General features: G+C 45.9%; 1 protein-coding gene and 1 long non-coding RNA gene across 2 annotated transcripts in view; one reads left to right on the top strand and one right to left on the bottom strand.

The window, feature by feature from the left end:
- Positions 1 to 7,207, bottom strand: part of LOC140418001 (uncharacterized) — a 200,932-nt gene extending 193,725 nt beyond the window's left edge. The window contains 2 exon segments of the mRNA XM_072501431.1: positions 4,518 to 5,929; positions 7,137 to 7,207. Coding sequence (XP_072357532.1) covers positions 4,518 to 5,582 — 1,065 coding nt within the window. The 5' untranslated portion in view covers positions 5,583 to 5,929; positions 7,137 to 7,207.
- A 68-nt stretch (positions 7,208 to 7,275) lies between these two features.
- Positions 7,276 to 12,971, top strand: LOC140422209 (uncharacterized). The gene is made up of 3 exons (XR_011947311.1): positions 7,276 to 7,540; positions 7,740 to 8,121; positions 10,037 to 12,971. It is a non-coding gene; the product is annotated as an uncharacterized lncRNA (long non-coding RNA).
- The last annotated feature ends 477 nt before the right edge of the window (positions 12,972 to 13,448 follow it).

Raw genomic sequence — 13,448 nt, 5'->3', positions numbered from 1 at the left:
TGTGTCTCTGATTAATGTGCTCAAGTCAGCAAAACCCATCATGCCCCTTACTTTAGTTTGTGATGCTCCATCTTAACATAATTCATATTTCCACACACAATATCCATATATTGTAGGTATCTCTGCATTGGCCCACTCTAACAGATCAGAGACAAATGTATTTATTTTAGATCTACCTGTAGTGGGGGAAAAACACTATTTACTATCCAGGATAAAATACATGTCCTTCATCAGCTTTTGTGGGTCATTTCAGTGGAAATGTGTTCTCCCAGGTTCAAAGAGCATCAGCCCACTGGAAGCAAAGTCGTGAGACCGGCCAGAATAGACCCACTGTGCAGAACCTTGGTTAGACCCCAGCTGGAGTACTGTGTGCAGTTTTACTCCCCTCACCTTCGGAAAGATATTATTGCCACAGAGGGAGGGCAGTGAAGGTTCACCAGACTTGTTCCAGGGATGGCAGGACTGTCCTATGTAGAGAGAATGGGGAAACTGGGCCTGTATTTTCTACAGTTTCGAAGAATGAAAGGTGACCATAAGACATAGGAGCAGAATTAGGCCACTCAGCCCATCGAGTCTGCTCCGCCATTCAATCATGGCTGAGGTGATCTCATAGAAACTTATAAAATACTGAAAGGAATAGACAGGGTGGGTGCAGGTGAGATGCTTCCGCTGGTTGGGGAATCCAGAATCAGGACACAATTTCAAAATAAGGGGGAAACCACTTAGGATCAGTCTTCTCTCGGAGGAGACATTTCTTTACTCAGAGGGTTGTGAATCTTTGGAATTGTCTACCCCAGAGGGCTGTGGGAGCTCAGTCACTGAGTGTGTTTAAAGCAGAGACTGACAGATTTCTAAATACCAATAACACAAAGGGATATGGGGATAGTGTGGGGAAAAAGACATTGAAGTGGATGATCAGCCATGAACGCACTGAAGGGTGTCATGAAGCATACTAATGTTATCTGTTGGGTATCCCAACTTGGAACATCGGTTCATGGCGGTGTATAGATTGATTTTGTTTTGGTGTGAGGAGACAAACGAGACCCCAGTGAGAATAAATAGCCCAGTCATCGTGTAACAATTATTAAAGACTATTTATTAAAGTAAAGAAAGACAAATACACACAAACAAGATGACTCTATTCTCACGCGATTCAGATGTGTGAACTACTAAACGCCACAATTTGTAGAGAACATACTCCTGGTTACATAATATATCTACAATCCTGAGCTCTGTAAGACTTCCCCTGTTCCCAAATTAAATAACCAGCTACAGTTACCACACAGTACTGGGATGATACTCAAGTCTGGGCAAACGTCTTTCTCTGATCCAGGGAAGATATTACAGAGGACTGTGGGAGCTCAGTCATTGAGTGTGTTTAAAGCAGAGACTGACAGATTTCTAAATACCAATAACACAAAGGGATATGAGGATAGTGTGGGGGAAAAGGCATTGAAGTGGATGATCATCCATGATCGTATTGAATGGTGGAGCAGGCTCGACGGGCTGAATGGTCAACGCCTGCTCCTATGTTCCAATGATACAAAGATAGGTAGGAAAGTAAATTGTGAAGAGGACATACGGAGGTTACAAAGGGATATAGATAGGTTAAGTGAGTGGGAAACTATCTGCCAAATGGAGTATTATGTGGGAAAATGTGAAATTATCCATTTTGGCAGGAAGAATAAAAAAGCTTATTATCTAAATGGTCAGAGATTGCAGAGCTCTGAGATTCAGAGGGATCTGGGTGTCCAAGAGCATGAATCACAAAAGGCACAGCTACAGCAAGTAATTAGGAAAGCTAATATAATGTTATTGTTTATTGTGAGGGGAATTGAATACAGAAGTAGGGAGGTTATGCTTCAGTTATACAGAACATTGCTACATCCTTTGAAATAAATCAAGAGGTTTGTCCTGAAACCCGCTGTGGTTAGTATTCAAATGCCTCGGTGGGTTTTAAACTTTCATTTGCCAGTATTTCACTTTGCATCCTGATTTGCATTGGCACAATTAACCACAGCCGGTTTGAGACCTTCTGGGTGAAAACTTTCTTCCTCATTTCCATGTCCTCTTGTTATTGACACTTCAACTAATGAGAGCAGCTGCTTTCTATCCACCGTCACTGAGCCTCAATTTTATACACATCAATCAGGTCCCTCTCAGCCTTCTGTGCTCTAGAAAACAACCCGAGCTTATCCAGACTCTCTGCATAGGTAAAATATTCCATCCCAGGCAACAGCCTTTAATAATCTTTATTAGTGTCACAGGTAGGCTTACATCAGCACTGCAATGAAGTTACTGTGAAAATCCCCCAGTCACACATTCCGGTGCCTGTTCGGGTTCACTGAGGGAGAATTCAGAATGGCCAATTCACCCAACGCCACGTCTTTCGGGAATTGTGGGGGGAAACCGGAGCACCCGGAGAAAACCCACGCAGATACAGGGAGAACATGCAGACTCCGCACAGACAATGACCCAAGCCGGGAATCGAACCCGGGTCCCTGGAGCTGTGAAGCAACAATGCTAACCACTGTGCTGCCTGGTGAATTTCCACTGCATCTCTCCAGTGCAATCACATCCTTCCTATTGTGCGGTGACCAGAACTGCACACAGTATTCCAGCTATTACTTAACCAAAGTCCTGTACATCTCCAACATAATCTCCCTGCTCATATAACCTATGCCACGTCTGATAAAGGCAAGTGGCCCGTATGTCTTCTGAACTACCCCATTAACCTATCCTGCTGCCTTCAGGGATTTGTGGACATGCACCCCAAGATCCCTCTGTTCCTCTGAGCTTCCTCGTCTCCTGCTATTCATTGACTGCTCCCTTGTTGTGTTACTCCCTCCAAAGTGCATCACCTCGCACTTGTCAGGGTTAAATTCCATCTGCCATTGATCTGCCCAATGTGCCTTTATCCTCCTGCAACTTGACCTCCTTCTTCATCGTCAACCACGCGACCAATCTTCATGACATCTACAAACTTATTTGTCATCACCGCACATTTTCTTCTGTATTGTATATAGAGCACAAACAATAAGGGTCCCAGCACTGATCGCTGTGGTACGCCACTAGACACAGGCCTCCAGTCACACAGCCTTCTACCTCCACTGTCTGTCTCCTATCACAAAGACAATTTTGGATTCAATTTGCCACATTACCCGGTATCCCATGTGCTTTTACTTTCTTTATCAGCCTACCATGCGGGACCTTGTCAAAGCTTTGCTGGAATTCATATGAACTACATCAACTACACTTCCCTCATCTGCACACCTGGTCACCTCCTCAGAAAATTCAATCAAATTTGTTATCCATGACCTCCCTGTGACAAAGCCATGCTGACTATCCTGATCAAACTTTGCCTCTCCAAGTGGAGATAGATTCCGTTCTTCAGAATTTTACCCAATAGTTTCCCTACTTCACTGGTCTGTAATACTGGAAGTCTGCAGAGGGATTTGGAAAGGTTACGTGAATGGACCAGGGCCTGGCAGATGGAATACGATCGTGCTAGTGGCCAGATGATACCATCGTAAAACTCACCGGCGTTTACGACGGCGTCAACACTTAGCCCCATTATCGGAGAATCCCGCCCCCCCCCCCCCATTATCGGAGAATCCCGCCCCCCATGTCAAACTGCTCAAGAACCTCACACTCCCTCTGACTGAATTCTTCACCCACATCTTCCTTCTCCAAAGGGATGACAGATCTGAAGTACTCACTTTACATCCTACCATTGTCATCCGGCTCGATGCACAGATTACACCCTCGGTCCCCAATAGGTCCTGTCCCCTCCCTGGTTATCCGCTTCCCCTTGATATAATTATGGAATATTTTGTAATATGTGAAATGAAAGTTGCCAAAGTCTCGGAGGACCATATTCTGGGAGCGAGCTGACTGGTGGTAATTTAATTTGAGGGTCACCACACCTCAGATGAGGGGCAATGTTGAGAAGGCGGGGCTTTCCTGAATAACCTCAGCCGGTACAGGAGTTGAAGCCGCGCTGCTGGCGTCGCTCTGCATCATGAACCAGCCATCTAGCCAACTGAGCTGACCACTGGTATAGATTTAATAATTCCTGAAATATTAGCTATTCCCTGTCTCCCATGTAGTTTCCCAGTCCACCTCAGACAACTTGCCCCTCATACCCTGTTAGTTTTCTTCTTGATAAAGAAAAGAAAAGAACCATGTAACCACCATAGCCCACCTGCATAGCAACGTGGCTGCTTTGGAGGGGGAAGGTTCCAAACAGAAATGCAAACTAAATATTTTCTTACTTTAAATGCACTTTCACTCTGTGATCTTTGTGAAATTTGAAACCAGGTAATCGCAACAAGGCTCAAAGAACATCAGCCCACTGGAAGCAAAGTTGTGAGACCGGCCAGTACAGCAGAAAGAAACATTCCGACCCTCCCCATTGACCACTGTCAGAATGAACAAAATGCAGTCCCGAATGTAACCGAGAACAGGAACAATAACAGAATCCAACCCCTGTGATCAATTATGAACTTGGTGTCTCAGCACAATGAATTACAAAATCCCTTTCGACTTTGAGCTCTTGTGAATGGCCTCTGCCCAGTATGAACGCGCTGGTGTCCCTGCAGCTGGGATGGATCACCGAATGCCGTCCCCTATTCAGAGCAAGAGAATGGCTTCTCCCCGGTGCGGGCTCGCTGGTGCACCCGTAGGTTGGACAAGCGACTGAATCCCTTCCCACACTGAGAGCAGCTGAATGGCCTCTCCCCAGTGTGAACTCGCTGGTGTGTCTGCAGGTTGGATAACTGAGTGAAACCCTTCCCACACTGAGAGCAGGTGAATGGCCTCTCCCCAGTGTGAACTCGCCGGTGTGTCCGCAGGGTAGATGGATCACTGAATCCCTTCCCACACTGAACGCAGGTAAATGGCCTCCCCCCAGTGTGAACTCGCTTATGTACCTGCAGGTTGGATAAGTTAATGAATCCCTTCCCACACTGAGAGCAGGTGAATGGCCTCTCCCCAGTGTGAACTCGCTGGTGTGTCTGTAGGCTGCTTGACTGAGCGAATCCCATCCCACACTGAGAGCAAGTAAATGGCTTCTCCCCAGTGTGAACCCTCTGATGTCTCTGCAGGCTTGATAATTGAGTGAATCCCTTCCTACACTGAGAGCAGGTGAATGGCTTCTCCCCAGTGTGAACTCGCTGGTGTGTTTGCAGGGTGGATAACCGAGTAAAGCCCTTCCCACACTGAGAGCAGGCGAATGGCCTTTCCCCAGTGTGAACTCGCTGATGTCTCTGCAGGCTGGATGGCTGAATAAATCCCTTCCCACATTGAGAGCAGGTGAATGGCCTCTCCCCAGTGTGAACTCGCTGATGTGTCTGCAGGGTGGTTGAATCACTGAATCCTTTACCACACTGAGAGCGGGTGAACAGCCTTTCCCCTGTGTGAACGCGCATGTGTGACTGCAAGTGGGACAAGCAAGTGAACCCCTTCTCACAGCGAGAGCAAGTGAATGGTCTATCCCCAGTGTGACTGCGTCGATGAGCTTCCAGCACAGATGGGGCTCTGTATCCCTTCCCACAGTCCACACATTTCCATGGTTTCTTCATGGTGACAATGTCCTTGTGTCTCTCCAGATTAGACAATCAGTTGAAGCCTTGACCACACACAGTGAATAGTCTCTCCCCGCTGTGAATGGTGTGATATTTTTCAGGCTGTGTAATTGGTTTCAGCTCTTTCCACAGTCAGTGCTCTGGAACACTCTCACTTGGGGGCGGGTCTCGATGCTTTTCCAGTCGCATTGATGTTTACAATTTTTCGAAGGTGACAGATTAGGCAAAAATTTCTCCTTCTTGATTCAAAGGCTGCTAATTTTCAGGTTCCAATGAATCGAGTGACTCCATCAGATCTCGATATGAGTAAGTTTTCTGGCTATCAATCCTCCTCTTCTAATATCCTGGAAATACAATTTACAAAGTCATCACTCAATACAGGATAAAAATTCAGAACAGACAATTCTAATTTTTATTGAACATTCTTTCCGCTGTCATATAATTTACAGTGCAGAAGGAGGCCATTCAACCCATCGAGTCTGCACTGGCCTGCGGAAAGAGCACCCTACTTAAACCCACATCTCCACCCTACCCCCGTAACCCAGTGACCTCCACCTAACCTTTTTGGACATTCAGGGCAATTGAGCATGGCCAATCAACCTAATCTGCAAATCTTTGAACGGTGAGAGGAAACCGGAGCACCCGGAGGAAACCCACTAAGACGTGGGGAGAATGTGCAGACTCGCACAATCAGTGACCCAGGCCGGGAATCGAACCTGAGACCTTGGAGCTGTGAAGCAACAGTGCTAACTGTGCTACTGTGTCGCCCATTCCCCAAGAGCTGTAAATCTCTGTCTCACACACTCTCTCAACAGATCCTTGCTCTCCACTTCTTGTCCAGGACACAGATTATAACAAATCGGAGCTGCAGTTGTTCATTTGGCCCATCGAGCCTGCTCAACCATTCAATGAGCTCATTTACCGATCTACCTCAGCACCATTTTCCCACACTATCCCCCATATCCCTCGATATCTTCAATATCGAGAAACGGATCAATCTTGATCTTGATCTTGAAAATACTTGATGACTGAGGCTCCACAGTCCTCTGAGGTAGAGAATTCCATCCTCAAGTGAAGAAATCCCTCCTCATCGCAGCTTTCTCTCTATTTTCCTGCCGGTTCCCCATAACCCTCGACTCCCTGGTCAATCAGAAATCGGTCCAACTCAGCGGTGAATATATTCAGTGACCCCCAGACTCCACTGGTCCCTGTGGAAGAGAAATCCAAAGACTAACAAACCTCTGAGGGAAGAGATGACTGGTAATATATAACACATCTACAGCACAATATTACACAACTACAAATAATAATAAATGTACTTTGTTACAGAACCATCAATAATATATCTAATCTGTACCAAATAACAGCACTGGACATTTCTCTGATATTAATTGACTGTCCCCTTAAATGTCAGCCATCTCCTGGGGAAACCAGCCCTTTAATTGTGAACATTTGGAAAGAGGCCATCCTTTTAGCCAGACAAATAAATGTGTCAAGCTGAGGTAGCAAAGGATGTCAATGTCTTTAAGGGAGAGAGAGACCTGAGCCGACCTTTCCAGAGTCTGCAGCCTCCCTGGATTCACTTCCTTTCCCTTCAGTTGCTGCGCATGTGCGGGGCAGAGAGACTGCGCATGTGAGCAGGAAGAGGCGTGGTACGCATGTGCTGATTTTCGTATGAGGAGTGCGCATGTGCGGGACTGAGGCGGGGAGCGGAACAAAGCGGCGCACTGACCATTGTGTGTCCGGGTCTTCCAGCCTTTCCCATTGGACACCAGCTCAGCGCGGCTGGAGGGAAAAGTCTCTCCCACCCCCACGTGGTGTTCCGCCCCTCATCGTCTGTCAGAAGGGATTGACCAATGGGAAACCGGGGCGACCGGAAGGACTCTTCTCCAGCCAATTTGTGAGTGAAGATTGAGGTTCACACAGACGGAAACTTCCTCCTGTCTCCAACATCTGTGAGTAAAACACTTTCTTTTCTCCCCCTTTCCATTTCTTTACCCATTCTGGTCTTGAATTGGTGACTTGCAACAACTGAAGGAAAAGGAAATGAATCCAGGAAGAAAGGGCGGAGACTCTGGAAATGTTGGCCCAGGATTTTTCTCATGAATTTCTATCCGTACAGACAGTGATGAATTTTGCAAACTCCTTTTACAGGATATTAGGTGAGGAGGATTCACAGCCAGAAATCTGAAACCTGATGTCACGAGAAGATCTGACAGATGGCCGCCTGAAAATCATTGAACAGCAGGACTGTACCATTTGGAGGAGGCTTCAATAGATTATCCAACCTGGAGAAACATGAGGATACCCGCACCATAGAAAATACGTGGAAATGTGGGGACTGTGGGAAGGGATTCAAAGGTTCATCTCAGCTGGAAATTCATCAATGAGGTCACACTGGGGAGAGACCATTCACCTGCTCCGTGCGCAGAAGGGATTCACAGTCAGTGTTTTTCAAACTTTTTTGCCCGGTACCCATTTTTACCAACCGGCCATCCTTCACGACCCAGCTTTTCGCTTACCTCTAATGTGACAGGTGTGCCTGCTTGGTCCTCTGCTTTTCACACGCATACTTTCCCATACATGTGTTGGACACCCTTCACCTATGTGGGGCGACTGCTCGGGGGAGGGGGGGGCGGGAGTGCACTGGCTTGAATGCTCCAGGTTTTGTTTTTTTATTGATTATTCATTAGTTTCTGCTTTGGATTGATTATTTATTAGTTTCTGCTTTGGGTTGATTATTCATTAGTTTCTGTTTTGGTTTGATTATTCATTCATTTCTGTTTTGGATTGATTATTCATTCGTTTCTGTTTTGGATTGCTTATTCATTAGTTTCTGTTTTGCGTGTATTCTGGGTGTATTTTTAGTGTATTGCTGATTGTTCTGAATTCAGCTTTGTCCTTTTGCATTGTGGAATTGTTCAGAAAAAAAAGATGTAAAACTTTATCCTCTGTGCAACATCTGGGAGGAAATCAATGATTCCCCCTTTCCATTTGTTTTCTCATTCTGGCTTTGAGTTGGTGACTTGCAGCAACTGAAATGAAAGGAAGTGAATTCAGGGAGGGTGCAGACTCTGGAAAGGTTGGCCCAGGTCTCTCTCTCTCTCTTTTAGGGGCAGCATGGTAGCACAGTGGTTAGCACAGTTGCTTCACAGCTCCAGGGTCCCAGGTTCCATTCCAGCTTGGGTCACTGTCTGTGTGGAGTCTGCACGTTCTCCCTGTGTCTGCGTGGGTTTCCTCCGGGTGCTCCGGTTTCCTCCCACAGTTCAAAGATGTGCAGGTAAGGTGGATTGGCCATGCTCAATTACCCTTAGTGTCCCAAAAAAAAAAGGTTAGGTGGGGTTGCTGAGATAGGGTGGAGGTGTGGGCTTAGATAGTGTTCTCTTTCCAAGGGCCGGTGCAGACTTGATGGTCCGAATGGCCTCCTTCTGCACTGTAAATTCTATGATTCTGAAAGACATTGAGATCCTTTGCTCCCTCAGCTTGATTTGTCTGGCTAAAAGGATGGTCTCTTTCCTAATGTTCACAATTAAAGGGCTGGTTTCCCCAGGAGATGGCTGACATTTAAGGGGACAGTCAATTAATATCAGACAGAGAAATGTCCAGTGTTGTTATATGGTGCAGATTAGATATATTATTTATGGTTCAGTAATAAAGTACATTTATTATTTCCAGTTGTGTAATATTGTGCTGTAGCTACGTTATATATTTCGAGTCATCCCTTCTCTGAGGGTTGTTAGTCTCTGGATTTCTCTTCCACAGGGACCAGTGGAGTCTGGGGGGGGTCATTGAATATATTCATGGATGAGTTGGACAGATTTATATTTGACGAGGGAGTCAAGGGTTATGGGGAATAGATCATAAAATTAAGGGAAAGGCACGATGAAGAGGGATTTCTTCACTCGAGGATGTGGTGAAGCTTTGGAATTCTCTACCCCAGAGGCCGTGGAGCCTCAGTCATCAAGTATTTTCAAGACAGAGGTTGATACACCTCCACCTATCTCAGTAACCCCACCTAACCTTTTGTTTTAGACACTAAGGGTAATTTAGCAAGGTAATTTAGGATTCTCGATATTAAAGATATTGAGGGATATGGGGAATGGTGTGAGAAAATGATGTTGAGGTAGATCGGCCAATGGTTTAACCGAATGGTTGAGCAGGCTCAATGGGCCGAATGGCCAACTGCAGCTCCCATTTGTTATGGTCTCTGTGTCCAGGACAGGAAGCAGTGAGCAGGGATCTGTCAATCAGCCTGAATCAGCACCTTTAGGAGAATTGGGAGGGTGGATATTAGATACAACAGAGAGAGAATGGAGGGAGAGTGTGTGGGATGGAGATTTACAGCTTTTGGGAAATGAGAGAGGTAAGAATGTTCCAGAGAAACTAAATTTGTCTGATCTGAATTCCAATCCCGTACTGACAGTGATGTCGTTTCTAAATTGTTTTTACAGGATATTAGAAGAAGAGGAATTATAGACAGCAACCTCAAATGTCACATCCCGATCTGACTGAGCAACTAGGTTCATCAGGCCCCGACTATCATCAGCGTTTAAATCTAGGGGGCAAAATGTTTGCCCGCTCTGTCTACTTAAGAAGATATGAAACATCAGTGTGACTGGAAAAGCACCGAGACACACACACCCGAGTGAGAGTGTTCCAGAGCACTGACTGTGGAAAGAGCTTTAACCAGTGACACAGCCTGAAAAAACATCACACCATTCACAGCGGGGAGAGACCGTACACATGTTCTGTGTGTGGACGAGGCTTCAACTGATTATCCAACCGAGAGACACATGAGGAGACCCAGAACATGGAAAAAAACGTGGAAATGGAGTGACTGTGGGAAGGGATTCAGAGCCCCATCTCAGCTGGAAGCTCATCGACGAATTCACACTGGAGAGAGGCCGTTCACCTGCTCTCAGTGTGGGAAGGAATTCACTTGTCTATCCAACCTGCAAAAACACCAGCGAGTTCACACTGGGGAGAGGCCGTTCACCTGCTCTCAGTGTGGAAAGGGATTCCGTCGTTCAACCACCCTGTGGAAACATCAGCGACTTCACACTGGGAAAAGGCCGTTCACCTGCTCTCAGTGTGAGAAGCGATTCACTGAGTTATACAGCCTGAAGTCATACCAGCGAGTTCATTCTCGGGAGAAGCCATTCATCTGCTCTCAGTGTGGGAAGGGATTCAGACATACATCCACGCTACAGAGACACCAGCGGGTTCACACTGGGGAGAAACCATTCATCTGCTCTCAAGTGTGAGAAGCGATTCACTGAGTTTTCCAGCCTGAAGTCACACCAGCGGGTTCACTCTCGGGAGAAGCTATTCATCTGCTCTCAGTGTGGGAAGGGATTAACTTGGCTATCCGACTTGCAGAGACACCAGCGAGTTCACACTGGGGAGAGGCCGTTCACCTGCTCTCAGTGTGGGAAGGGATTCAGTCGGTTATCCAGCCTGAAGTCACACCAGGAAGTTCACACTGGGGAGCAGCCATTCACCTGCTCTTGGTGTGGGAAGGAATTCAGACATTCATCCAGCCTGCGAAAACATCAACATGTTCACACTAGGGAGAGGCCATTCCTCTGCTCTGAATGTGGGAAGGGATTTTGTAATTCATCGCACCTGCTGAGACACCAACAAGTTCACAATTAATAATGTGGGTTGGATACTGTTATTGTTTCTGCTCTCAATTTCATCCAGGACTGCATTCCCGTAACTGCCTCCCCGAACAGGTGCCGGAATGTGGCGACTAGGGGCTTTTCACAGTAACTTCATTTGAAGCCTACTTGTGACAATAAGCGATTTTCATTTCATTTCAAATTTGCCATCCTTACCGGGTCTGGCCCACATGTGACTCCAGACCCACACAGATGTGGTTGACTCTTAACTGTCCCCCACTGTAATGACCTAGCAAGCCACTCAGTTCAAAGGCAATTATGAATGGGTAACAAATGCTGACCCAGCCAGTGATGCCTACATCCCAAGAAAAAGTTTTATCAGGTGGATCTAAAATAAATACATTTGTCTCGGTTCCATTGAGTCTACAGCACAGGGCCAGGCCAGTCGGCTCAATTGGTCTCTGTCAGTATTTATGCTCTACATGAGCCTCCACCCAGCCCTCTTCATCTCCCCCCATCAGAATCTCCTTCTATTCCTTTCTCCCTTGTCAAGATACAGCTGTTCATGCAGTATTCATGCTGTTCACCTCAACCACTCACTGTGGTAGCGAGTTCCACATTCTCACCACTCGCTGGATAAAGAGGTTTCACTTGAAATCCCTATTGGATTATTGAAGCCCTGAAAATGGATTGAAAATGCACGCAGCATTTCACAGAGATTGGCTGAATTATCAGCGCAGATGGGGCAGCACGGTGGCGCAGTGGTTAGCAGTGCTGCCTCACGGCGCCGAGGTCCCAGGTTCAATCCTGGCTCTGGGTCACTGTCATGTGGAGTTTGCACATTCTCCCCGTGTTTGCGTGGGTTTCATCCCCACAATTGAAAGATGTGCAGGCTAGGTGGATTGGCCACGCTAAATTGCCCCTTAATTGGAAAAATGAATTGGGTACTCGAAATTTAAAAAAAAGAATTGTCAGCATGGATAGAGATAAATGTGTGGCCTGATAGACATGACAGAGATTTGTTTGAAAGGTGACCAAGGCTGGAATCTAAATGTTGAAGGGTATTTGACATATTGGAATGCATGAAGCTCGGAAAAGATGATGGGATTGCCCCTGTTCATTAAGGATTACATTAGTTCAGTACTGAGAGATCAACTTAGCCTGAAAGTTCAGGGTGTGGAATCAGCTTTGCTCGAGATAAGAAATAATAAGTTACAAGGTCTCTTGTGTGAGTAGTTAATGGGCCTCCTAACAGTAGTTACATTGTAGGTAGAGTGTACAGGAAGTATTAAATAAGGCTTGTAATTAATGTACCACAATAATCATGGGTGACTTTAGGCATCAGTTAGGACGATGAGCCTGACGAATATTAATCATGAGGAAGTGACACCACAATGAGAAACTGACATCACACATCAGCAAGGTGACCGATATCCTTCAGAGACCAATCAGACATTGATCGTGCCCCATTTAACCAATCAGGGACTGATCATGGGCTGCTTGGGCCAATCAGAACCACAGGAAACTACCAGCCATGCGTAGAGGTAGATACTAGAAAGGGTTAATGAGCGACAATTCTCGAGCTCGTTGCACAACACAACATGAAGAAAGAGGATAGACTTCAGTCAACAGAACAAGAGACAGCTCCACAGTCACCTGGAAGCTGAGAGCTGGTGATCCAGAGTGAACGGACTGATCCACTGCCTTTGTTAATTATTGTGATTTTGTACTTATTACAATTAACTTAATAAATTCTGTGACAATATTCTTGTACCTGGAATGGTCTGTAACTAGTCAGGAGCTGCAGGTAACTTTCACAACACAGTCTGACATGTAATTGATTTGAGTGTTACAATTGAGATTGGAGCCAAACCCGGACCTTACAATAGGATCGAATTTCACATTTCATTTGGGTATCCTGCACTAACAGTGATGGCTTTTGTAAACTCCTTTTACAGGTTATTAGAAGGGGAGGAGTTACAGACAGAAATTTCACACCAAATATCACATCAAGATGTGACAGAGTCACTCGATTCATGGGAGCTGAATATCATCGACCTTTGAATTTAGAATGAGAAATGTTTGTCTGTTCTTCTGCTGAAAGAGATTTTTAAACATCACTCAGTGTACAGACACTGAGCCAGGCTCATCCGAGTGAGGCATCACTAAAAAAATCCATTTTACATTTTGCAGCTCACTCAAAGATGGAAATTTCAGCGCACGTTTCTCCATCTTGTATTAT

The sequence above is a fragment of the Scyliorhinus torazame genome, chromosome 5, assembly GCF_047496885.1.
Source record: "Scyliorhinus torazame isolate Kashiwa2021f chromosome 5, sScyTor2.1, whole genome shotgun sequence".
Taxonomy (NCBI): domain Eukaryota; kingdom Metazoa; phylum Chordata; class Chondrichthyes; order Carcharhiniformes; family Scyliorhinidae; genus Scyliorhinus; species Scyliorhinus torazame.
This window is presented reverse-complemented; position numbering and strand designations above follow the sequence as displayed.